Genomic DNA, 26607 nt, shown 5'->3' with positions numbered 1-26607 from the left:
GGCCGGCAAATTTCTACGCCCGTTGCACCCGGTTATCTAATTTCCCGAGACTACGTGAGTTTCTCGTTTTCAACTTCTTGGGAATCAGCTCGACCCCTAGAGTGCCCTAGACACCATTAGAGTTGCCCCCCAGAGTTTGGCCAAATATACTCCCGGACCGGGATTCCAGGACTAGGAGATAGATATATTCTAGAAACGCGTGATTTCAATAACAGGATAAAAATTGCGGTCCGGTATTAACAACAAGTTTTCGAACTAGCATTGGAGCGATGAAATAAATTCTAGAAACTCATAGGGTTGTTATTTTTTTAAAATTTGTTTTGAGTATATTATACCAGGGAGAAGGGCATACCAGGAGAAGTCATACAAGGAGAAGGGCATACCAGGAGAAGTCATACAAGGAGAAGGGCATACCAGGAGAAGTCATACAAGGAGAAGGGCATACCAGGAGAAGTCATACAAGGAGAAGGGCATACCAGGGAGAAGGGCATACCAGGAGAAGTCATACAAGGAGAAGGGCATACCAGGAGAAGTCATACAAGGAGAAGGGCATACCAGGAGAAGTCATACAAGGAGAAGGGCATACCAGGAGAAATCATACAAGGAGAATGGCATACCAGGGAGAAGACATACAAGGAGAAGGGCATACCAGGGAGAAGTCATACAAGGAGAATGGCATACCAGGGAGAAGTCATACAAGGAGAAGGGCATACCAGGGAGAAGTCATACAAGGAGAATGGCATACCAGGGAGAAGTCATACAAGGAGAAGGGCATACCAGGGAGAAGTCATACAAGGAGAAGGGCATACCAGGGAGAAGGGCATACCAGGAGAAGTCATACAAGGAGAAGGGCATACCAGGAGAAATCATACAAGGAGAATGGCATACCAGGAGAAATCATACAAGGAGAATGGCATACCAGGGAGAAGTCATACAAGGAGAAGGGCATACCAGGGAGAAGTCATACACGGAGAATGGCATACCAGGGAGAAGTCATACAAGGAGAAGGGCATACCAGGGAGAAGTCATACAAGGAGAAGGGCATACCAGGGAGAAATCATACAAGGAGAATGGCATACCAGGGAGAAGTCATACAAGGAGAAGGGCATACCAGGGAGAAGTCATACAAGGAGAAGGGCATACCAGGGAGATGGGCATAGCAGGGAGAAGGGCATTCCAGGAGAAGTCATACAAGTAGAAGGGCTTACCATGAGAAGGGCATACCAGGGAGAAGTCATACAAGGAGAAGGGCATACCAGGGAGAAGTCATACAAGGAGAAGGGCATACCAGGGAGACGGGCATACCAGGGAGAAGGGCATTCCAGGAGAAGTCATACAAGGAGAAGGGCATACCAGGGAGAAGTCATACAAGGAGAAGGGCATACCAGGGAGACGGGCATACCAGGGAGAAGGGCATTCCAGGAAAAGTCATACAAGTAGAAGGGCTTACCATGAGAAGGGCATACCAGGGAGAAGTCATACAAGGAGAAGGGCATACCAGGGAGAAGTCATACAAGGAGAAGGGCATACCAGGGAGACGGGCATACCAGGGAGAAGGGCATTCCAGGAGAAGTCATACAAGTAGAAGGGCTTACCATGAGAAGGGCATACCAGGAGAAGTCATACAAGGAGAAAGGCATACTAGGGAGAAGGGCATACCAGGGAGAAGAGCATATCAGGAGAAGGGCATACTTGTGAGTAGGGCATACCAGTCAGAAGGGCATCAGTGAATATAGCATAAAGGAAAATATTGCATAGCGATGACTAGGGAATATTTCAAGGCTGGATTTAGTCTTGATAAGGCTCTGAGTTATTTGAGATAGGGGGTCCCTAGTCACCAGCATAAGGCTCTGAGATATTTGAGATATGGGGCCCCTAGTCATCAACATAAGGCTCTTTTTTTTGAGTTATTTGAGATATGGGGCCCCTAGTCATCAACATAAGGCTCTGAGTTATTTGAGATATGGGGCCCCTAGTCATCAACATAAGGCTCTGGGTTATTTGAGATATGGGGCCCCTAGTCATCAACATAAGGCTCTGAGTTATTTGAGATATGGGGCCCCTAGTCATCAACATAAGGCTCTGAGTTATTTGAGATATTGGGCCCCTAGTCATCAACATAAAGCTCTGGGTTATTTGAGATATGGGGGCCCTAGTCATCAACATAAGGCTCTGAGTTATTCGAGATATGGGACCCCTAGTCATCAACATAAGGCTCTGAGTTATTTGAGATATTGGGCCCCTAGTCATCAACATAAGGCTCTGGGTTATTTGAGATATGGGGCCCCTAGTCATCAACATAAGGCTCTGAGTTATTTGAGATATGGGGCCCCTAGTCATCAACATAAGGCTCTGGGTTATTTGAGATATGGGGCTCTTGGTCATCAACACGAGGCCCTTATTTTTTACTCTCTCTTCAAAATGATTGAAAATATCCATGAGCCATTTTAGGGGGCCCTAAGCAAAAAAAAAAAATTAATAAATAAAAGGGGGGTGGGGCAGGCTACAGATTATCTTACCTGTAAGTCTCTTACTTTTGAATGTAGATTTTTCCTTCATATCATCCAGTAGCAACTTGTCATGAGACAACTTTAACTGCATTCTTTCTTTGCGCGACTTACAGCTTGCAAGCACTATTTTTTTTACGCATTCGTAGTCTGAAGATGACTTTGTTTCTCTACTGATAATATGAGTAGCTCTGCACACCAGTCCTACAACAGACTTGTTTGTGTTATGATGTTGATTGTTACGTAAGTTGAAAACGGAATAGGCAGGGTTATGCTGTCTTTTATCAGCATTACGATCCATCGAAGAAATTGTGAGAGCCCTAAGGTAGTGAAAGATTTGTTAAACTTTTTGTTTTTGTTGTTGTGTTGTGAGGACGTGATGTTCTAAAACTTCTGCCGTTGTTTCGGCAGGCCGATGTGGCTGCACTTTGGGCATCACTGATGTATATAAGTATTGAATAAGAATACCAATTAATAACACTGAATAATAAAATAAAAAAAAAAGTGGTACTATAAATAACGCAAAGACTACAAGGGAGGTAATAATAAGGTGTCCTTCAGTTTATTTAATTTTTTATTTTCATTACCAAGATATGTAAATGAGTTTAAGTACCGGGCGTAGCCAGTGGGTAACAGCTATTTGTTTTTTTGGTTGTTAAGACAAGTGTTATGTGCTCATTTTGTAATTCATTTAAGAACTATTTAATGAAGCGTAGCTACACGTTCTCTTTACAGATATGTTAAATTCCTACACCATTCCTAGCCATCGCTCCAGACAACACTCTAGTGTTTATTACATAGTACAGGTCCAAACGAAAGTAGACCCCTCTCTGACCTCCCCCCTGCTTCTCAGCACTTCAAATTTTAATTTAAATACTCTTTACTTTTTAATCATTGAGCTCAGCCCCTCCTAACTCATCTCCTTCCTCCCCCCTTCTCTCTCTCTCTCTCTCTCTCTCTTTCACTCCATCATAAGCTCATCAGTCCCTGGCTATGACTTAAGGCTATCTGCTGACCTCCACCCAAAATCCAAAGACCTGATTCATTCCTCCTCCCCCCTTACCCCCCACAATGGCGTCCTATAGTGCCAACAATTTACCTGCTAGAGTTCGTGTCTCATCTTCAAGTATCAACTTTCATCTTTACACAAGATTTACAGATTCTCTTTTCATTTGTTTGGACCTGCTACAGCAATTCGTTCAAAATAGTCTTTCAATCAAATTCATTTCATCTAGTTTCATTTTTTTTTAATGTCACGTGACACACTCGTGACTTAACACTTTGACTTTGGTGCTTACTATTTTTACAAACCTTATACCAACTCACTGTCTGTCTGTCTGTCTGTCTGGCCTACAAAGTGTGTACGTTATTTCTCCCAATTCCCATTCTAGAACTAAGTTGAAACTTTGCACAATTATTCATTGTTCCCCCCAAAAAACCTGAATCGATAACTAAAAAAAATAACCAATTATTTAATTAAATTGTGTTAATTCATTAATTTTGTTTGTTATGGAAAAGGGGAAATAAATCTTACCATTTGTCTGTAAATGTGGGGTTCTTCTTTTCAATTATATTTTGGTTGTTATCAATGTTGAAAACACGAACTAATAATGTATTCCCATTGCCTGGAAAGGAAACAAAATTAAATTAATTGTAGTCTCTAAACAGTTGCCACTGAGAAATTCCAAAAAGATTTACAGGGGCGTAGACGCCATGGCGCGAAAGGGTTCATTGCACCCATGCCCATAACTATTGAAAAGAAAAGAAAAAGAAAGAAAACAGAATATTGGACTAAATGTAAGGGGAGTAATACACACAAGGGGTAGTAACTCCATTGAAATGACTTTTTTTTTTTTTGGCAATATAGAAATCTCTTAATTTGATTTTTGTTATATTCAAACTACTGGCGGGGGCTCCAGCGTCGTAGTCTTCAACTCGATCTTACGGGTGTTATGGAGTGTGTGTGTGAGTGTGTTTCTATGATGACGTGAGAAGAATCTAGCGATTGATTTGTGGCCATGCAGTGTGAATGATGCAAGGTAAGCGGCATTGTCGTCAGCTGTCTTGGGTAGGCCAGACGACTTCAGATTGCCAGAGTGAAAAGACGTGTTTTCGTAGTGAGTTAGATTTTGTTCATAATCCCATTTTTATTATTACTTAAGTCTATCACAGTTAGTTCTTTTCATATCACAGTTAGTTCTTTCATGGGAGTAGCCAGGATTTTTTTTCGGGGTGGGGGGGGTGAATTTTTTCTCCCACCCCCCCCACCCCCCCCCCCCGCGAAAAAAAAATTATATGTATTTGTGTGTGTGTGTGTGTGTGTGTGTACATAATCTTTATTACATTCTGACCCTTCATTCTTTCGGAAAACTTTTATTGTGCCCTAGAATAGGTTCTTCCATGAGTTAGTGAAAAAATTGTAGATTTCCCTATATTACTAGCAAAGGGGTCTGGGGGAGCGCTAGGAGCTCCCCCAGCGCGGGGCGCCAAGCACTATTTCTGATATTGAAAACCAACAAAATGCATATTCTGAGGTATCTACAGTGCATTTTCCTGCTATTAAAAAGTTCTATTTCAAAAACCTAATGTGCTATTCTTACTGACGTAGACCCTCCCTCGTCGTTCGGCGCATTTGCCATCAAGCTGTTTTCATAAAATTGTGGACTCCCCGCCATTACTAGCAAGGGAGTCTGGGGGAGCACCAGGAGCTCCCCAGCGCGGGGCTAAGCCCCGCCGCCAAGCACTATTTCTGGTATTGAAAGCCAACAACATATTCTGAGGTATCTACAGTCCATTTTCCTGCTATTAAAAAGTTTTATTTCAAAAAACCTAATGTGCTATTCTTACTGACTTAGACCCTCCCACGCCGTTCGGAGCATTTGACGTCAAGCAGTTTCCATAAAAATCTGTCACTGGTAATGTCTGAAGCCTCTTCCCACCTACCACGAGGACCTCCATGAATGAGTGGCGTCAAGTTGTACTAGGATATCATTGCAACTCTTCTTATGCGTAATTCATTTTGTCGGAGAACATGTCCCGCAAACCTCATGCGTCGTTCTCTCACAATCTTACTAAGGGGTCGACTCCCAGTTCGGCATAGGATTTCCTTGATTTAGACCCGATCTCTATAACTGACTCCTTTAAAATCTGTCTTAGCCATCTTTGTTGAGCTACATTTAGTGTTTTTCGATTTCGGTAGATGACTATTCACTGCAGTTTATTAATGGAGCCCTGCCACTGGTAAAAATGTGTAACCTCTCTTGAATACGCTCTTGGAATTAAGTGACTGTAGTTTGCTTTAGATTTTATATCGAAAAGAGAAGTTTTATCATCAAAATCTTCTGTTGGGGGTTTTCCACCTCAAAATGCTCTGTAGGGGGATCTTAGACTCAAAACCATCTGGAGGGGTTTTAAACTTTAAAAAAAAAGCCATCTGTAGAAGAAACTCAAAACCCCCGATTGGCTTGGCTACGCTCAAATAATTTTAGTGTGTAATTTGCTTTTTTTTTATATTGAAGATGTATTTTTAGCACCAAACCCCTCTGAATGGGGGTTTAAACTCAAAACCCCTTTGACTACGCTCATAGATTTTAGAGTGAGTACTTTTTAGCTTCAAACTCCACTGGAGGGGAGTTTAAACTCAAAACCCCATAGACTACACTCATAACATTTTTAGTGTATAATTTGCTTTTTTTTTATTATTAAAGAGGTATTTTTTACCTTCAACTTAAACTCAAAACTGATTCAAAACCCATTTAGCTACGCTCATAACATTTTGAGTGCGTAATTAGCTTTTTTTTTTTATTAAAGAGGGCTTTTATCGTAAATTTTAGACGGGGTTTTAAAATCAAAATCTTCCTTAACTGTGCTCTTGGAATTAGGGGATTTTCGTTTGCATTTTTTTTGTTTTGTTTTATAGAAGAGGGGGAGTTAACTGCAAAAACCCCAGGTAGGGGGTTTAAAACTCAAAACCCCTGGTAGGGGGTTTTAAACTCGAACCGCTCTGGTAGGGGTTTTAAACTCGAACCCCCATGGTAGGTTTTTTTTAACTCGAACCCCCCTGGTAGGGGGTTTTAAACTCAAAACCCCTTTGGTTGTGCTGGGGCAAGTGATAGTTTAGTATTAAAATCTCACCTAAAATAAACAAAATCAAAGCAAAAAATCAGTCACTAAATTCCGACTCCCCCCCCCCTCCAAGGGGGGGGGGATTTCATTTCGGGGGGGGAAGTCTTCACTGTCTTTTGCCGTGTTTAAAACCTCTCTCCATGGTAGGCCGGTTCATTCTTTTATGTTGTCCTCCCATCGCTGTCTCTGTCTGCCTCTTCTTCTTTTTCATGGTACTGTTCCCTGGAGGAAGGTCTTTGCGAGCCCCGTGGATCTTGTAATATGGCCATATATTTTTAAGCTTGCGTTTCTTTACAATAGTTAGCAGGTCATCATGGGGTCCGATCGCTGCAGTTACCCTGTCTCTAATCTCCTGGTTTGTGATGCGGTCTTTGAATGTGATACCTACTACCTAGGATCCTCCTGTAGCACCTCAATTCCGTTGCTAGGATCCTTCTGTAGCACCTCAATTCCGTTGCTAGGATCCTCCTGTAGCATCTCAATTCCGTTGCTAGGATCCTTCTGTAGCACCTCAATTCCGTTGCTAGGATCCTCCTGTAGCATCTCAATTCCGTTGCTAGGATCCTTCTGTAGCATCTCAATTCCATTGCTAGGATCCTTCTGTAGCATCTCAATTCCGTTGCTAGGATCCTCCAGTAGCATCTCAATTCTGTTGTTAGGATCCTTCTGTAGCATCTCAATTCTGTTGCTAGGATCCTCCTGTAGCACCTCAATTCCGTTGCTAGGATCCTCCTGTAGCATCTCAATTCCGTTGCTAGGATCCTTCTGTAGCACCTCAATTCCGTTGCTAGGATCCTCCTGTAGCATCTCAATTCCGTTGCTAGGATCCTCCTGTAGCATCTCAATTCCGTTGCTAGGATCCTCCTCTCTAGCTCTGAACAAGACTCACAAGCATATAAAAATGTGGCCATGACCAGGGAGAGTATCTGTCTGATTTTGGTGCCTAGGTAAGCCTTTGTCTTTCCATATTAGTTTAAGTTTTGTATAACATGGCCTCTCTAGTCAATAGGACCTATCCAAAAGACTAGGTGGCCTCTGTAGTCAATAGGACCTATCCTCAAGACAACATGACCTTTGTAAGATAATAGTTAGAATCGTTAAAAAAAAATGCCATAATAAAACTATTAATTTATCAGTTCGACATTTTGTTTCAAACAGTTTGGCATCCAGAGCCTAGCTCATAAGTTTGGAAACGTACCTGAGCTAATGGTTCTTCTCTGGCACGGCTGGAGCTGAGATTGGTTAAAGGATACAAACTGCCTTATCGTTCTTTTAACAATGTCCACATGGGATCTTTCTGATGATGTGGTAGATCTGAAGCACTATTTGCAGTAGCATCACTCTATATAAGTAAGCATTGAGTATGTCGTTAATAATAGTAATAATAACTCCTCAGTGGAAATTGTTAAAGAGACTACAATGAACTTTGTTTCTCTTTAACGAAACTCGACCATGGCAGCAACAGAGAATGACTACTCGTTCCTTTCTAGTTTACATACTACTTAGCTATTGTTGCCACGGTTGTATTACTATCAAGTGTTTGTTTGTATAATGGTCTCTGTTAGTCTCCTAATAATTTAATTCAACATCCTAGGGAGTTTCTCCTCCAATCATTCTCTCCCTTGCTATAAGTTTATTGTCTCCCCTTTCATCCATTTCCTTAACTATTATTTGTCCTTCATTAAATTGTCTTCCGTTACTTTCTTTTAATATCCAAATTTTCTCCCTTGAACTTATCTCCCCTTTAAATATAATAATAATTTTTCACCTTTTAGATTGTCTTCCATTTCATTCTTTCTCTTAATATTAAAATTTTCTCCCTTTAAATTATCTCCCCTTCGGCAAAAATGCAATTAACGATCTGCTTTAGTCCGTGTTGCTTTTTTTTTTTCTTTCTAGGTTTTACTTTTTTACTTTTTCTAAGTTTTTTTTTTCTAGGTTTTACTTTTTTACTTTTTCTAAGTTTTTTTCTTTCCATAGATTTTTTTCCCCACAGCAGTTCGTGTCTCTGACGCAAGTTGAAAACTTAAGAAGGTTGGACTTGGACCATCAGTGCGGCCACTACCAACAGGAGTTGGAGGTCATTCAATTAAATCCTGCATCAGCGAGTCTGCAAGCATCAGCCTGGGCGAATAGTGGCCTGCGGGGTATGTCCCCAGACACACACAGTCATTTGGTACGCGACGGTAGCTAGAGTGATGGCGGATGGATGAAGACTTGGGAGGGGGGGGGAGTGGAAAGCGCTGTCTTCGCCCCTGAAGAAATCAGGTTGAATGTGATAGTGATCAGTTGGAGGCCATTTTGTTTTGGCTGTCTTCTTACAAAGAATAATTTATTTTAGGTCTTATGATTACAGAGGCCACCTAGTCTTTTGGATAGGTCCTATGGACTACAGAGGCCACCTAGTCTTTTGGATAGGTCCTATTGATTACAGAGGCCACCTAGTCTTTTGGATAGGTCCTATTGATTACAGAGGCCACCTAGTCTTTTGGATAGGTCCTATTGATTACAGAGGCCACCTGTCTTTTGGATAGGTCCTATTGATTACAGAGGCCACCTAGTCTGTTGGATAGGTCCTATTGACTACAGAGGCCACCTAGTCTGTTGGATAGGTCCTATTGACTACAGAGGCCACCTAGTCTGTTGGATAGGTCCTATTGACTACAGAGGCCACCTAGTCTTTTGGATAGGTCCTATTGACTACAGAGGCCATGTTTTCTGGTGTATAGGTCCTATTGACTAGAGAGGCCATGTTGCCTTGAATAAAGGTCCTATTGATTACGGTGTCCATGTTGTCTTGACGATAGGCAGGAATATAAAGCTAAATAGTAGCGCAAACACACACACTCACACACACACACACAAATGGATATCGAGGAAGAACAGTGGACTAAGCAACTGTTTGACCAATTCCTTTAGAAAAGAGACACTTCTGATTAGTTCTAAACAGTAAATTCTGAACAGCATTTCAACAAATTGTGTATTACCTCCCCCTTACCCTCTTTCTCCCTGACACTACAGTTTGGTTTTAAATGTAAATATTCAAACGATTAATTTTTTTATAATTAATGAAATCAAAAGGTATTCATATTTTTTATAATATTATTTGAGATGTTAGAGTGCTTTAAAAGATACATATATATTTATTCATTGAGACATTTATTTGTGATATAATTACACTGCAATCAATTCAAAGTGGATGTTTTGTTGATGCTGTTTTCTGATTTCATAATGAATCAAATGTTTCTTTGAACTGATCCCTAATTGTATTGGCACTGACGTAACTTTGGATAAATCATCTATAGTGTGGGCGACATCGTTCCGACCATAGTGTCACGTGAAAAGTGACACATCATTGTTCACCAAATGAGGACAGTGTACCTATCTCAAATCACGTCACGCGTTACCACGCTAAGATGCCAGAAATACGCCGATTAAAACTTAGTTCAAGGCTACAGCAGGGAAACATAATTAACGTAGGTTAAATTACAAAAATAATTAAAAGGAAAATCAAATGTAAACGGGTCAAGGAGTCAAGGATGGGTATTGAGATGTCACGGTTCTTTATTCTAAAGAAAGATATAAAAGGCGGAGTGTTAGCTTGAGACGAGAGAGAGAGAGAGAGAGAGCTAGAAAGTTAGGCTTAGAAGTCGCTTGTTTTAAAGTAAATAGTTACTCATTTTATTGATCAGTTTCACTGAATCCTGTATCTGATTTATATATCTTTGTACATACATTTATTATTTCAGGTTTGAGTTTAAAATAATTAAAACTCCAGAAAAGCCTATCATCATTTTGTTACTTCATTAATTATTAAAGTGTTTGAACTATAATCAAGGCACCTCCGCACCTGCGTATGTCACAAGTTTATATCATCAAGATCTTCAAGTCAAACAAACATAATAAACACGTGACGCATAGCTATTGCCCATTTATCACATTTCTGAAGGAGGCCTTACTATGAGATATCAACTTCCGCTTCAGTCCTAAACACTGTCGACTTAAAGGAAAGAATATTGTTCCATTACTTAAGTCACTGAAAGCATGTAGGCTATTAGTGTAAGTCACCATTCGCTGTATAGCTATTGTTAATTATGGAGGCGCTGTGGCTGAGTGGTACAGCGCTTCGCTTCCGAATCGGGGTCCTAGTGTAGACTGGGAGGTTAAATTTCGGGATCTTTGGGCGCCTCTGAGTCCCACCCAGCTCTAATGGGTACCTGACATTCGTTGGGGAAAAATAATGGCGGTTGGTCGTTGTGCTGGCCACATGACACCCTCGTTAACCGCGGGCCACAGAAACAGATGACCTTTACATCGTCTGCCCTATAGATCGCTAGGTCTGAAAGGGGAACTTTACTTTTTCTTTTTGTTTCCCATCACTTGAAAATATATGTATTTGTATATGTATTTGTATATGTATTTGTATACGTATTTGTATATGTATTTTTATATGTATTTGTATATGTATTTGTATATGTATTTGTATATGTATTTGTATATGTATTTGTATTTGTATTTGTATTTGTATTTGTATTTGTATTTGTATTTGTATTTGTATTTGTATTTGTATTTGTATTTGTATTTGTATGTGTATGTGTATTTGTATTTGTATTTGTATGTGTATTTGTATTTGTATGTGTATTTGTATTTGTATTTGTATGTGTATTTGTATTTGTATTTGTATGTGTATGTGTATTTGTATTTGTATTTGTATTTGTATTTGTATTTGTATTTGTATTTGTATTTGTATGTGTATTTGTATTTGTATTTGTATTTGTAAATGTATTTGTATATGTATTTGTAAATTTATTTGTATTTGTATTTGTATTTGTATTTGTATTTGTATTTGTATTTGTATTTGTATTTGTATTTGTATTTGTATTTGTATTTGTATTTGTATTTGTATTTGTATTTGTATTTGTAAATGTATTTGTAAATGTATTTGTATTTGTATGTGTATTTGTATTTAATATGTGTATTTGTATATGTATATGTATTTGTATTTGTATTTGTATTTGTATTTGTATTTGTATTTGTATTTGTATTTGTATATGTATATGTATTTGTATTTGTATTTGTATTTGTATTTGTATTTGTATTTGTATTTGTATTTGTATTTGTATTTGTATTTGTATATATAGTATGCCCTTCTCTTTATTATTTAACACCTTTTACGAGTTAAAGCGAAAATATCAACAAACACAAAAAAACAAAGCGCTGTTTTCTCTCACACCGGATAGCTGTCTCGATGGTCCAGGGTTCATACCCTGCCCGCTGCCATCCCACATCGTCCTGCGGGAGGTTTGGACTAGGAAGTAAACTATCTTCAACTCTGAAGGAACATCCGAAACATGTGTAAAACATTTTAGAAACAACACAATTTTTTTAAACACATTGAGATCTTTTTTTTTTCTTACGAAAACGTCCGAGAGTGTAGCTGGGCTGCAGCCGGGATTCTAGTAAATTAAGGATCGAGAGTGTAGCTGGGCTGCAGCCGGGATTCTAGTAAATTAAGGATCCAACAACAAAGGGAGCAATTGAGGAAATTAATATCAAGTGAAGTTATGAATGTACTGTGAAAGATTTTACAAAGCTTATATTAACTCGGTCTGTCTGTCTGGTACAATTTTCTACATGTTATTTCTCCCACTTCCCATTCTCGGATCAAGTTGAAACTTTGCACAATTATTCATTGTCAAAACATGAATCAATAAAAAAAATTAATTAATATGTGGTAATTAATTCTGTTTGATACAGAGAAAGCGAAAAAAAATCTTACCGTATCGTTATAACCCCCCTCCCCCTCCTGCAGTGGATCTATCTCTTCGCACCAGCGCACTAGAAGGAACACTCCTGGATGATGAAAGGCGGAAGAGAGTTGTATGATTATGGGTGGTTGTTGACATTCGACTTAATCTGTAATCTACTGATTAAACGTGTATTCTCATTGTTCCCTTGGCGTTGAGTTGCCTACGATTTTTACAGTATTGAGATATTATGATTGTAAATGTGCAGTTCTTGTCCTTGTCTAAAGTTGTCATTTTTATAAAAAAAAATTTTTTGTTTAAAAAATATAAATTTAATGTTTTAATTTTTCCATCGATTCAAGCTCCGCCGTTGCTAAGGGCCAGTCACTACGATAAACTTACGATAAAAGATTGCAGACGACAGCATTCTTTTAGCGTATTTTCTTTCTTTCCTTTTGTTCATTTCATCTAATTTTAGATTTTACTTTTTTTTTTAAGGCAAAGAAAAAGGATTTGATTGCACTATTGTTTCTTGATTTGTAAAATTCAAAATGAAAAAAAAATGGCGAAATGAAATTAAGGCGGGAAAAGAAGTTTGATCTACAGGAAGTCGCACCTCCAAGTAATTTCATTTTCGTTCGACCAATCAACAATGAATGATGCTCACTGTTTACATCATTCCGGTGTGCGCGCGCAGCTCCCCCTTCGGAGGACCTCTTCGGTCAAATCTCTGAGGACCCCTTAAACCTTGATGCTGAGAGTAAATTAAATGTCCGCCCTTATTCCGGAAGCGGTGGAATCTTATCGTGGAAGGAAAGAGAGAGAGAGAGAGAGAGAGAGAGAAAGGAGAGAGGCAGAGAGACCTGGTACAGCCTTTTCTTGGAGGACGTTACAGAATAGTAATGGATGAGATGGCTTTAAAGAAAACTGTAATGAAAAGAGGAAAAAAAAAGAAATCTCACTCTTTAGAAGATGAATTCCTAAAGAGTGAGAGAGGGAGTAGATTGAGAGAAGAGGGACAGACAAGAGTACGTTTAAATTCGTCACTTTAAGTTTTCCTGAATCTCGGAAATCCAATATGGCGGTACAGAGATGCCTGAGATTATTTGACAAGGGCCAGAGAGTATAACTCGCCCAGCACCGACTTTTGATTTTTTGTCTCCCTTGGTCTCTCTCTCTACGTTTTGTATTGCTTGAAATTGTGATGCCTGGTGCAGTGCTTGACTTTGAGATATGCCATCGTGTATAGAGCACACATTTCTACTGGCACTTAGAAGACCATGACATAAGTAATGACTGACCACAAACCTTTTGTTTTGTTTTTTAACTTTTAGTGTTTAGAACAAAAGGAAAAACAAAAATCCTTGCTTTCTTTTTTTACTGTCTTAACAGTGACCTAACTGTATAAAATTTAGCTCTTGTGGTATGAAGGGGGAGTAACCCTTGAAGGATTACGGGCACGACATGGCCTAAAGTGTGCCAATGTGCCAAAAACTCACAACTCAAACTCTTTCTTGCTAACAAGAAAACACAAAGCAGTGGAGTAGACGCAATTAGATTTTTGTGTGGTATGTCTGTCCGTCCGTCCCGTTTAGATCGCAAAAACTAGAAAAGTTACTGAACATGCCATTTCATGATATTTTAGATTTTTCAAAGTTCTGGTGCATCAGTTACCTTTTTCTTTTGACGAGACGTTTAATTTGTAATATTAAATATGCAAGCACTTTTTTTTCTATAAAAATATAGGACCTACCATTTTTTACAACCATTCAAAATTAAAATAGTATTTAAAAAAAACAACAGTAAAGATTATATCAGTATAGGAGATAATGATCCTGTACATTTTTTAAAAATTTATGAAAAATATTTTTTTTTCTAAAACAATGTTATAAAAATATTGGTATTACTAAAATATATGTTTTTATTATACAAGCTAATTACATGATAAATCATTTTTCAACTTTTGTTTATAAAGAGAAACAATGTATTTAGTATGTATATAAGTCGAATATAATTTAAAACAACATTCAATAAGCTGTGTTTCATATTATACAAGTGGTGTGCAGTAAGCGAACATTGTTATGACTTTATTTTATATTATCTTATATAATACAGACGCGTCATGCATTTATTCATGCATATTTAACAAAGACCTAAATTCTGCCAAGTCACTGGTTTTCCTGGCTAGCTTAGGTAACCCATTCCATGCTCTAATAGCGCTAGGGAAGAAGGAGTATTTGTACATATTTGTCCTAGCATATGGGACGAGGAATGTGCCTTTATCTTTGTGTCTTTCTGAGTATTTTATTAAATTTTGTTTTTGTATTTGAAGATTATGGTTCAGTGTTTTATGTATAATTGCTACTTTACTTTTAAGTCTTCTATCCTGAAGGCTTTCTAAATTTAGCGATTTTACTAAAGGTGTTACTCTAGTCAAATGTGAGTATTCGTTAGTTATGAATCTCACTGCTCAATTTTGTGTCTGTTCCAGTTTCTTAATATTTTCTTGAGTTGAGGGGTCTTAATGCATATTCTATTATTGGCCTAACTAAGGTTAAATAACATTTTAGTTTTATGTTCTTATTTGATTTATAGAAATTTTTTTTAATAAACCCTAATGCTTTGTTTGATTTTTTAATATTTTCATCAATATGGGGAGTCCATGACAGTTTTTCATTTATTATAACACCTAGGTATTTTGCGTTTTTAGTCTGTGTTACTGGTTTGCCATGAATAAGATAAGTGGAATTAATTTGTTTTACTTTTTTTGTTACTCTTAACAACTGACATTTTTCTGGGTGGAAAGACATGCTCCAATTTGATTACCATTTCTGTAATTTATCTAATTCTCTTTGTAAAATATCTGTATCTTGTGTTGTTTTTATTGTTCTATATATTATGCAATCGTCTGCGAATAATCTGACTTTTGTTCCTGAACTAATGCAATTTGGTAACTCATTAATATTGTTGTAAACCTGGTGGTGACACGGATGGGGGTAGTGCTGTGTGTTTTTAGCCTACCCAAATCGCCACAGTCCAGCGCAGGACGAGCGGTCAACCGAGACCAGTGACAGTACACGCCAGTTCGGCAAGGACCAGTGTCGTAAATATTACGCACGCAAGTCACGGCGAAAGTGATCAACTGGAGTGGTCAAGAAGGTTCGAGGCCAGTAGAGACACTATATAAGAGCGAGTGTGTCAGAATCACTTCACGTTACCTCGCAATGTGACCAGTACGAGGCGAGAACCAGCACGGTGTGTGAAGTCAGTGCGGAGCAGAGACTAGGTTTTTGTAAAGACAGTGTTAATGTTGTTGACAATTGCGATGTATTTGAAATTAAACTGACTGATACTTTTGGAGCCCTGAGTTGTGAGGTTCTTTAAGTTCGTTGTGTCGTGGGGTGCAGTGAGAAGAGAGCCTGGATAGTAGGAGAGATCGTAACAGTATAGATTAAAAATAGTAGTAGACCTAAGACTGTTCCTTGAGGTACGCCTGAGTTTATTGTTATTGGTGTTGATTTAGAGCCATTTATTATTACAGTTTGTTCTCTCCCTATCAGAAAATCTTTAATCCACTGATGCAATGGACCATCAATACCAAAACATTTTAATTTTTTAAGCAAACTATGGTGGTGAACTTTGTCAAAAGCTTTGGAAATATCTAGTAATATAGCATCTATTTGCTCACTGTTATCTAAACCTTTTGAAAAATCATCAATTAGTCCTATTGGGTCAGATTTTCTGATTTTACCATCACAAAAGAAATACAAGACACCGATAGCAAAGACAAACAGACACAAAAACTCTTTTGTTCCCCTGGCAATTAAATCATTAAATAGAAACAATCTGATATAAACTTTTCGAATGTAAATTATGAATGAGTTATGAATGAGTCTGGTGTGAATGTACATTTTTTTATAGTTATAATGTTTTGTTTGGTGTAATGCATTGTAAGACAAATTTCCTTCCGGACAATAAAGATTATTATTATTATTATTAGTTGTGTTTCGCAGGATCTATATTTCCTAAAGCTATGTTGGTAAGGAGTAAGGTATGTTTGTCTAAGTGGTTTATGATGTCGCTACATATTATGTTATGTGTTCTAGGATTTTACATGTGATGCTGGTTAGTGATAGGCCTACTGGTCTGTAGATTTCTTAGTACTCTCCCCTGGTTAAGAGATGCCTGAAAAAGTATTTTGAACACTGGTGCTAGCTCATTGCTTAGTTCTTTGAGTAATCTAGCTGGAATACCATCAGGTCCAGAAGCTTTATTCGGTTTAATGTTCGCTAATAGTTTTTGTATCCCCTTTTCTTGTACTTCTATATCTTCTATGTTGTCTACTTGGTTCAAATTAAGTAATATGTCTTTGTCTCCTGGGGCTCAGAATGCTGATGCAAAGTTTTTATTTAGGATTTTAGCTTTAGTTTCATTATCATTGTGTGTTTAGTTATCTTCTACTTCTAATATTTTCTTAGACTTAATGTATGACCATAAGTTTTTGTTGTTATCTTTAGATATTACATTGTTTATGTATTCACTCTGCAGCTGTCTGCTTTTTTTATAAACTCTTTCTGCATTAGTTTCTTTAAATTTTCTTTATAGGTTCTCCTTCTGTTTACAAAGCTTCTTTAATCTATTATTAAACCAGCATTTATTTATTTTGTTTCGTGTGTATGTACTTGGTATATGATTTTCTGTAATGTTTTAAGATTGTTATTAATGAAATTCCAGAGGTCATCGACTGGTTGGTTAATGTCTTTTTTCTGATAAGAATGTTTGTTGAAAGTTTAATGCAGCTTGATGTAGTTGTGTTAGGTTGCATTTGTTCCAGAGTAAGATTTTTATTTTGGGTTTTATATTAGCTACTGCTTTTATCTGAATGTGAATTTAAATGATATAATATTAATGACTTTAGATAGAGATTTAACCAAATGGAAAAATGTCTTCCTTGAGGCCTTGAATTTGATTGGCCTTTACAAAACCCTCAATCATTTAAAAACATCAGTTAGGCCAGGTTCACGTTGGGCTATAGCTAGAGAATAGTCGGTTTATTGAATGCATATGAGTATTAATGCTGTAATAATAATAACAGTAATAAATGTCAGTAACCTGTGGTATCTTGTTAGTCGAACTAACAATACAATAATATCGGCAACAAGATGTGAACAGCGCTTCTTTTTATATTGGCAGAGAGAGGGTTGTGGTTCTTGATAGTTCGTAGTTCATTGTTTCTGATATTCTTGCTGAAAATATTGAAACCTGCATTTTTACCTGCCTGGATGAACCACTTCATGGGTCCGATTCTGAGTTTGTGTTTCCACAAAAATTATCCTAAGTAACCTTTGTAAATTCTTGGTTTTCAACTTAAATGATTAAATAATACCGGTGCTTACATTTTTTATTTGACAAGAAAATATGCGCGTCACTGTTTTTTTAATAAACACAATATTTACTGTGAAAACATATATTTACACTAATCAAATAATTATCTATAAGCTTTCAACTGTTTACATAAGCACCTTCACACACTGCGTCTATCTACAAATAATAAAAACTCCTAAATATAAGATATGAATTTTTTTTTTAGAAAATTGATAAGTATAGAAAATAACATTTAAATTCGGACGCAGGCGGTCACAACCCTAGCGATCACCTCAATTAAAGGAACACGCGATGCGGTACCATTCACATAATTATTCCATTGTTTTTTAAATCTAATATACATTAGTTATGAAGCGAAAAATAATCGCTCTAGTATTTCTATAAAGAAGGTTCTGTCTTTTTTAAAAAGGAACAGACAACCGCAATTATCCGTGTGTCTCTAAAACTCGAGTAGCGAGGAAAGCTTCCTACATTTTGCTTATGGTACACCCACATTAATTAAAGCAAACGAATATTAGTAGATCTAGTGCCTGCTATGATATTGCCGAAATACTTATACATTTTTACGTCATCGCTTTTTGTCGCTCTCGCTTTTCTTCACCAAAGCACAATTTGATGACGTCAATACCACTCTTTTGTTAATCATTATTACTTCCCTTATCCGTGTTTCTCTTAAAACTCGGGTAGCCAGGAAATGTACCAGAAATGTAAGCAAGATATATAATGAATCTCTGGTGTCTTGAGGAAGGTTTAAACCCACGACTTCTTACAAGCTATGAAATATAGTTATCTAAATTACAATTTTGACATTGCGAATTGCAAAAAAATCCTCCTATATTTTTTTTTTTACATGTTTCGGATGTTCCTTCAGAGTTGAAGATAGTTTACTTCCTAGTCCAAACCTCCCGCAGGACGACGGGGGATGGGAGCGGGCAGGGTTTGAACCCTCGACTGTCGATAAATCCGAACGACAGTCCAGCGCGCAAACCGCACGACCATGTACACCTATATCAATTAAAGCAAAAAAAGTTTAGTAGATCTGGTGTCTTCTATGATAATGCCGAAATACTCAACATCTTGTAAGAGAGATCTTTTAAAAGACAGAACAAGCTGGAGTCAAAATTTTTTATAACTCACAGCCTGTTTCATTATTTACTGAGATAATCCTTTCCAAAATACACACTTCGCTTTTCTAATTTACATTTTGAGATGGTCTTAACATTTTTGCGTCATCGCTTTTTGTCGCTCTCGTTCCTCTTCATCAAAGCACAATTTGATGACGTCAATACTTCTCTTTAGTACCTACTCTAGGGCTACTCTCTAAGACCACGAGATTATGCTGGCCATTTTTTGCCCACCGGCTCCAACGTTCATTAATTTTGTTTTCTTCTTTCCATTTTTCCAGAGTCAACGATCCCCCCCCCCCCCCGCCCTTTTTTTTTTCCACCCCACTTTCCACAATCCACCCCTTTTTCCTCTTTTTTTTGCCCAATAAAGTGCACTAGTCTGGTGTGAGATATTGTGTTACGTAAGAGGCTCCGGTTCCATACCAGCTAATGGGAATTTTCAGGGACGCGAACGTAAAGCTTCAGGTACCGCCCTCAAGACTAAATCCGACTTTTGCAAAGCTTCTTTCTCTCGGGATATCAGGGGCCGTAATCCTGTAGCTGGCATTTTTAAAAAAATTAAATCCCCTTTCCCCTAGCTAGCCATCAGGCCATCACCATAGTTTCAGCCTGGACTGGCCTCAGCATTTTTTTCTTTAAAATGTAGATATCTTAGTGTGTGTGTGGAGAGATTGGGGGGGGGGGAGGTTGAAGAGGAAATGTGTGGACAAGTGGGTCAGTTTAAAGAGAAACAAAACCAAAGCAAAAAAAAAAAAAAAATGAGTCCAAATATTTCAAAATTATTCCAAAATGTCTCTTGTTGTCACTATTTCAGAAGGTGACCCCAATTTTTTTTTTCTTTTTGGTGGGTATTATAAGCCCTAAAAACCGGAAGTCATGTTTTAGCAGACGACAACAAGGTGATATTAAAATCTACGACTTTGATTTTTTTTTTATTTTCGTCCTTCTTTCACTCGCTATTGAAAACAAATTTAGTTCCTGACCTTAGCCTGAAGCTATTCCTCAGTTCGAGGCTAGCAAACTTGTTGATGGGGGGGATCAGGTCTCGCATCTTTTATGGCCATAATATTGTCCCAGTACAGCCCCTTGTCCTTTCATACTTATCTTCTCTCTTTCTCTCTCTCTCTCTCTCTTGTCTCTCTCAAGTGTCTATTTTTTTCTCTTTCCCTTTCTTTATCTTCTCTTTCTCTCTATTTACTATCTCTTTTTTTTCTCTTAACCTTCTCTTTTTCTATATTGTCCCCCTCTCTCTCTCTCTTTCTCTCTTTTGTCTCTCTTTCTTTCTCCATATTCTCTCTCTCCTTTCTCTCTCTCTCTCTCTCTTGTCTCTCTCAAGTGTCTATTTTTTTTCTTTCCCTATCTTTATCTTCTCTTTCTCTCTATTTACTATCTCTTTTTTTTTCCTCTCTCCCTTAACCCTCTCTTTTTCTATATTGTCCCCCTCTCTCTCTCTCTTTCTCTCTTTTGTCTCTCGTTCTTTCTCCATATTCTCTCTCTCCCTTCTCTCTCTCTCTCTCTCTCTCTCTTGTCTCTCTCAAGTGTCTATTTTTTCTCTTTCCCTATATTTATCTTCTCTTTCTCTCTATTTACTATCTCTTTTTTTTTCTCTCTCTCTTAACCCTCTCTTTTTCTATATTGTCCCCCTCTCTCTCTCTCTTTCTCTCTTTTGTCTCTCGTTCTTTCTCCATATTCTCTCTCTCCCTTCTCTCTCTCTCTCTCTCTCTCTCTCATTTCTTCTTTGTTTCCACTGTCAAGCCAAATTTTCCTCTATGTACATCTCAAACTATGTACACATTTTTAAGACAATTTTTTCAACAACTTTCCACAAACGGAATCTACCCAGTGGGTTGACTTGTAAAGCACTGTGTGTGTGTGTGTGTGTGTGTGATTGTGAGTGTGAGTGGTTGTGTGTGAGTGTGTGTGTGTGTAATTGTGTGTGTGTGTGAATATTGTTTGCCTTTGCATCTTTATTGCTATTGCTATAGTAGTAACGCTGAGGTGGCCAATTGTAGCCAAACTGAATTTCCATTCGTTTCAAATTGTAAAGTTAACGTAACTTATCTTATCTTATCTTATATATTATCTAGTATGCTCTCTAAACAAAAAAAAAAACAATACTGTCATGAAGTGTGAGCTTAAACTCAGTTATTAGTTAGATCTTCTGCGTTTCGTTTGACCTAATTTGGTCATGGGTCAGAAATGCTTAAGAATTCCTACTTTTTAAAATGATTATTCAAAAGATGGAATTTGCTCGTGCGCCACAATTGATACTTCCCAGTTCTGCTTTAGTTGCGCAAAGGAAGAGTTGTCTCATACTCTCTGTCCCAAACAGTTATTGGACTTTTTCTAAAAATAGCCTGGCGGGAAAAGAATGCACTTCGCGGAACCTGACCTGTTTATTAGCCTTCCATCATCCTGGACACTAATAGAGGGGGGCCCTTGGGCCCCGGGGGCTCGGACTGTGTGGTAACATGTTAGTCTTTCCTATAGTGCCAGAGTATGTGTGAGTGTGTGTGTGTGTAAGAGAGAGGGCTTTGATCGATTCCTTCTCCTTCGACACATCAGAAATAAATAAATGAGTCTGGGTTGGTGGCTCGCATAATGGACCACGGCGATGACGTCATTAGCAGGACAATACACTGCCCTCTGGTCATAACGCTTTGTTTAAAGGAAAAAAAAAACTTGTTAAAAATAATTAGGACGTTGAATTTTCCCCCCCAGGAAAACCCAACTTCGGTTGAATAAGTTTAAACCCAGCGACATGAATCCTAAGACTCTCAGAAGTTAAGGAAATCTATTTTAAAACATATTTGGCTCACATAAATTAAAATGTACTTTACATGATTTGGACAATTGATTTTTGCAAAAGAAAACACATATACATAAATATAGCAAACTTTCTGGTATCCTATCCGGTGCACAGATTACGAAAAGATTAATTATTGAAGCATCTTAATCATTCCTAAAATTATTTTTTTCGCACTTTTCAGCACTTTTAAATCCAAATTGTATCTCTTTCACTTATAGCATAAAGTAATTAGTATTATTTATTTGACGCCATGGTGTCATTTACATTATTTATTTTGGCTATTTGTTTCAAAATCTCATTTTCCTACGATTTTCGCCACCATATTTCTTCCCATCGTTTTGTCTTCTTTTTTTATGTATTTCTTTTTGAATGTTAATCAGATTACTCTCTGATTAGTTTTTAATGTGAAAATCCTTAATAAGCAACCAAAAACCCATATCCATAGATTTTTTAAAAGAAGAGGCTTTGGTACCTTCAAACTGTGCTTTAATCAGAGCTGAACATATAAATCGGGTCAGAAAATAAGAGTTTAGATTTCTAGTATCTTAGGACCGCGCCATGCACACAGAACTTAAGACTGTAAATTAACATATATTTACTCTCTAGGCAGGAGGCGCGGTGGCTGAGCGGTAAAGCGCTTGGCCTCTGAAACGGGGACAGGGGTTCGAATCCTGGTGAAGACTGGGATTTTTAATTTCGGGATCCTCGGGCGCCTCTAATGGGTACCTGACATTAGTTATGGAAAAGCAAAGGCGGTTGGTCGTTGTGCTGGCCACATGACACCCTTGTTAACCGTAGGCCACAGAAACAGATGACCTTTACATCATCTGCCCTATAGACCACAAGGTCTGAAAGGGGAACTCTTACTCTCTAGGCACATTTCTTGTTCCATATGCTAGGACAAAATTTATACAAATGCTCCTTCTTCCCTAGTGCTATTGGAGCATGGAATGGGTTGCCTGAATCAGCCAGAAAAGCCAAGGACTTGGTAGAGTTTAAGACATTGATTAACATGTATGACTAGATTTACCCCGTGACATGCCTAGGACGCAATCCCCTTCCTTTGAAGTAGCATCTGTATTCCGTAACATGTATACCAAAAAAAAAAAAACATTCTAAAATCACACGATAGAACAGAGTTAGATGGGGATATCTCAGTAAACAGCACCACTCCCCTCCCCTTTCTTACACAACATGTAGTTTCATAATCTACGTACGCTAGTATCGCGAGGACTTTAACTGGTGATCCACATATAATTTGTAGTTACACATATTGAAAACTTGCATTAAATGTACATTTGTAATGATGTTACATTTGAATGTAGGCTATTAATAATGTATTTGTCTGGCGTTTGGTCTTTTCATATATTTTAATTTGGCAACTCTAAAAAGTCTTTAATTATGAAAGAAATTATTATTCAATAGTAGGGATATGCACTCCATAATCAAGAAGAAAAAAAGAAATGAGTTATCCTTCTTTGTCAATAATCTATTTATAGAATAACACTCTTGTAGTGTTGAAGTAATTGAAGCGATGGTAGACTTGGATGCCCTATGGCCGGCTAACTAAGTAAGTCGTAGTTAGTACTGAGTGACCATGTCTTCGTCGTGATTGGTCGCCTGGAGACGAGAAGAATCAGGAGCCTGATTTGACTGGTCACTTTCAATCCACTAACTATTGGTCAGCCATAGTACTTGGTCCATTCACTCCGTACTCCCCTGCTCGTGTCCGATCGGTCAACGGCTGGACACAAAAGGTCTAGTGTCGGCCCACACTCCCTTTCCCCCCCCCCCCTTTTAGTACATCTTTGGTCAGTCCATTGATTTTGTTGGTTCTTCGCCCATCGCTTCCCATTGACCAATACAATCACAGGCCAATGTGCGAGTGGACCGAGTGGTCACTACGAGCACGAAGCGAGTTGCCATTTCTGCCAAATCAAAACAGGTATCTCGTTACTGTGAAATGCACTCTAATTATAGTGCCGTTTGTACGCGTGTGCAAAGTGGGCATTGCCCTAGCTAGCTTTTTAACTTTTAAGCATAAATAAACGCGGCCGTACTGTTGGCATATTTAGTAAAATATATATAGGCCTAATATATACTTAATATCTGCGACTATATTAGATATTAATAAGTATTTTGTTTTTTATTGATAATAATTTTTTTTTAAAAATATTATAACCTAATTACAAAAAAAAAAATAGGAAAGAGAGACAACAGAAAAAAAGATACCTCCAAAAAGTGTGAGGGCCCTCCAGTGTGTCTAGAGAGGGCTGAAAAGAGATATATTTAATCTAAAAGTCATTAAGCTATCAATAATGACCCATAGCGTCCAGCCGTTCAGCTCTGCCCAGTCCGCCAGTCTTCTATCGATCTTAGCAGCAGTTCTTATTTGGTGGTGGACACTAGGCTATTACAGGAGAGGAGAAGGAGAGAGAGATGGAAAGGGAAGGGAGAAAGGGGGGAAAAAAATGAGATGACCCTTAAATGAGTTTCCTCGGTCTCGTAACTCTCTCCCCCCCCCCCACACACACACCCACACGCGCACACACACACCCATCCTGCCTCACCCTGGAAGCCAGACCAGACTTTAGATTTTTTTTATCCTTATTCTGTAGATAACAGTAGGTGGACTTATTGATCATGAGGTCAAGTCTGACCAATGCTATCAAGTAAGTTTAACGATACCACGGGCCGCAAGCTGGACGTTGAAAAAAAAAAAAGACACTGACTTTACCCAAACATACCTCCCCCTCCCCCCTTTTTTTTTTGTTAGTTTTTTTTTTTTTTCGTTTTTTTCCCCCTTATTTCCGTCCAAGAATTAGCCTTTTCATCGACCGGGCACGTCCGGCTTTGGACCATGCTGTGTGAGTGGACAGTAGGGTGCCATCAGGAGACTAAACTAGCGAGATGGAGATGTAAGACCGGTCCCTGGCTCTCTGTGTGTGTGCGCGCGTGTGCGTCTTTGTGTAACACTTAGCCAATCAGCTCTTTTTTTTTTTCCTTCCTTTGAATTTTTTTTTTTTTTCATTCCCATTCTGTTTTTCAGCATCGGTCAACATCAATTGAAGAATCAATGAGTTGTGTAGATTCTGTCCAAAGGGTTACTCACACTTCTAAAACTATCGGTTTCCTATTGAGGTCATCCACTCATTCCTGTACAAATGTTGACAAGTAGCATAAGAGAAAAAAAAACAGCCCCCCAACCCCCTGCCAACCCCCAAATATTCCCCCCCACACACACACAATAAAATTAAGGAAATACAAAATACTACTGCAACAATATAATTCTCACGTAGGTCTTTGGGTTGAGTCAATAAATTGACTTCCTTATTGGTCCAGTGTGTGAGTTGAATGAAGCTGTGAGTCCTGGACATGGTGAGTACAATAGTACAAGGGCTCAGCTCATCCCTCGAGCACACACACACACGCGCGAAAGTTCGGGTTGAAAGTCACGTGATCAATTCTAAGCATTATTTATTTAAAATGTAAACATTGTTACGTTCTTTTAGTTATTAATGTTACTTGCTAAACTTATCTTATAAACGAAGTTCAGTAATAAATCAAACCAGACTTATCACTCCAGACTTATTACACCAGGCTTATTACATCAGACTTATCACACCAGACTAAACTCTCCAGGCTTAACTCTCCAGGCTTATCACACCAGACTTAACTCTCCAGGCTTAACTCTCCAGACTTATCACACCAGACTTATCACACCAGACTTATCATACCAGACTTATCACATCAGACTAATCATACCAGACTTATCACACAGACCTATCACACCAGACTTAACTCTCCAGGCTTATCACACCAGACTTAACTCTCCAGGCTTATCACACCAGACTTAACTCTCCAGGCTTAACTCTCCAGGCTAATCACACCAGACTTAACTCTCCAGGCTTAACTCCCCAGGCTTATCACACCAGACTTATCACACCAGACTTATCACATCAGACTAATCATACCAGACTTATCACACAGACTTATCACACCAGACTTAACTCTCCAGGCTTATCACACCAGACTTATCACACCAGACTGAACTCTCCAGATTTATCACTTATCTGTCAAACACACATCCATTAAATTCGTTGTTAGTAAAGAAAAAAGTAAAGTTCCCATTTCAAACCGTGCGAGCTATGTTGCAGATGGTCATCTGTTTCTGTGGCCCACGGTTAGCGAGGGTGTCATGTGGCCAGCACAACGACCAAGCTCATTGACTTTCCCCCAGCTAATGTCAGGCCTCCATTAGAGCTGGATGGATTCATGGGCGTCCTAAGATCGCGAAATTAAAAATCCCAGTCTTCACCAGGATCCCAATCCTGGACACATTGGTTCGGAAGCCAAATGCTTTACCACTCTGCCACCGGGCCTCTTAGTAGGTAGTTGGCTAGTAATATAAATGGGGAATTGAAGTATGGCATAATTATATTTGAAGATTGCCTCCCCTTCTTTCTCAATCTGAATCAGGGTACAGTTTTGACATATATACATAACATATAGATTTATTCAACATATATGTCTGTAATTACGTTTCAATGTGCTCATACTTGTATGTATGTAATTAGCTATGTCTTTATGTCTTTCATACTGACCAGGTTTCTCAATATTCTTTAAATAGTAAACAAAAATGTTTAGAATATTTTAAATTTTACAAACTAACACTGTTATATAGGTTACCCAAAGTGTTCGGTCCGCAGAAAATCGTTGCTAAGACTTGACATTATTTTGTTCCCAAATGTAATAACCATTACACCGTTACATTACGTTGCTGGGCATTATGGGCAATAAATACGAGGTCATTTATGTATACCATGTGATTAAAATAAACCAATGAAACATGTTTTAACAATAAAAAAGAAAATTGTATGCTTGCTAACCATAAGATTACTTTTTGT

The 26607-nt window shown here is 38.2% G+C and overlaps 1 protein-coding gene across 1 annotated transcript; it reads left to right on the top strand.

The window, feature by feature from the left end:
* The first annotated feature begins 1451 nt into the window (after window positions 1–1451).
* LOC129925126 (uncharacterized) lies at window positions 1452–25557 on the top strand. The gene is made up of 3 exons (XM_056023501.1): window positions 1452–1694; window positions 24319–24372; window positions 25273–25557. Exons 1-3 carry the CDS (start codon window positions 1452–1454, stop codon window positions 25555–25557), a joined length of 582 nt encoding a protein of 193 aa, XP_055879476.1.
* The last annotated feature ends 1050 nt before the right edge of the window (window positions 25558–26607 follow it).

Source organism: Biomphalaria glabrata, chromosome 3 (genome assembly GCF_947242115.1).
Source record: "Biomphalaria glabrata chromosome 3, xgBioGlab47.1, whole genome shotgun sequence".
Taxonomy (NCBI): Eukaryota; Metazoa; Mollusca; class Gastropoda; family Planorbidae; genus Biomphalaria; species Biomphalaria glabrata.
The sequence above is the reverse complement of the archived record's forward strand: the minus strand, read 5'-3'. Positions and strand labels throughout refer to the sequence as shown.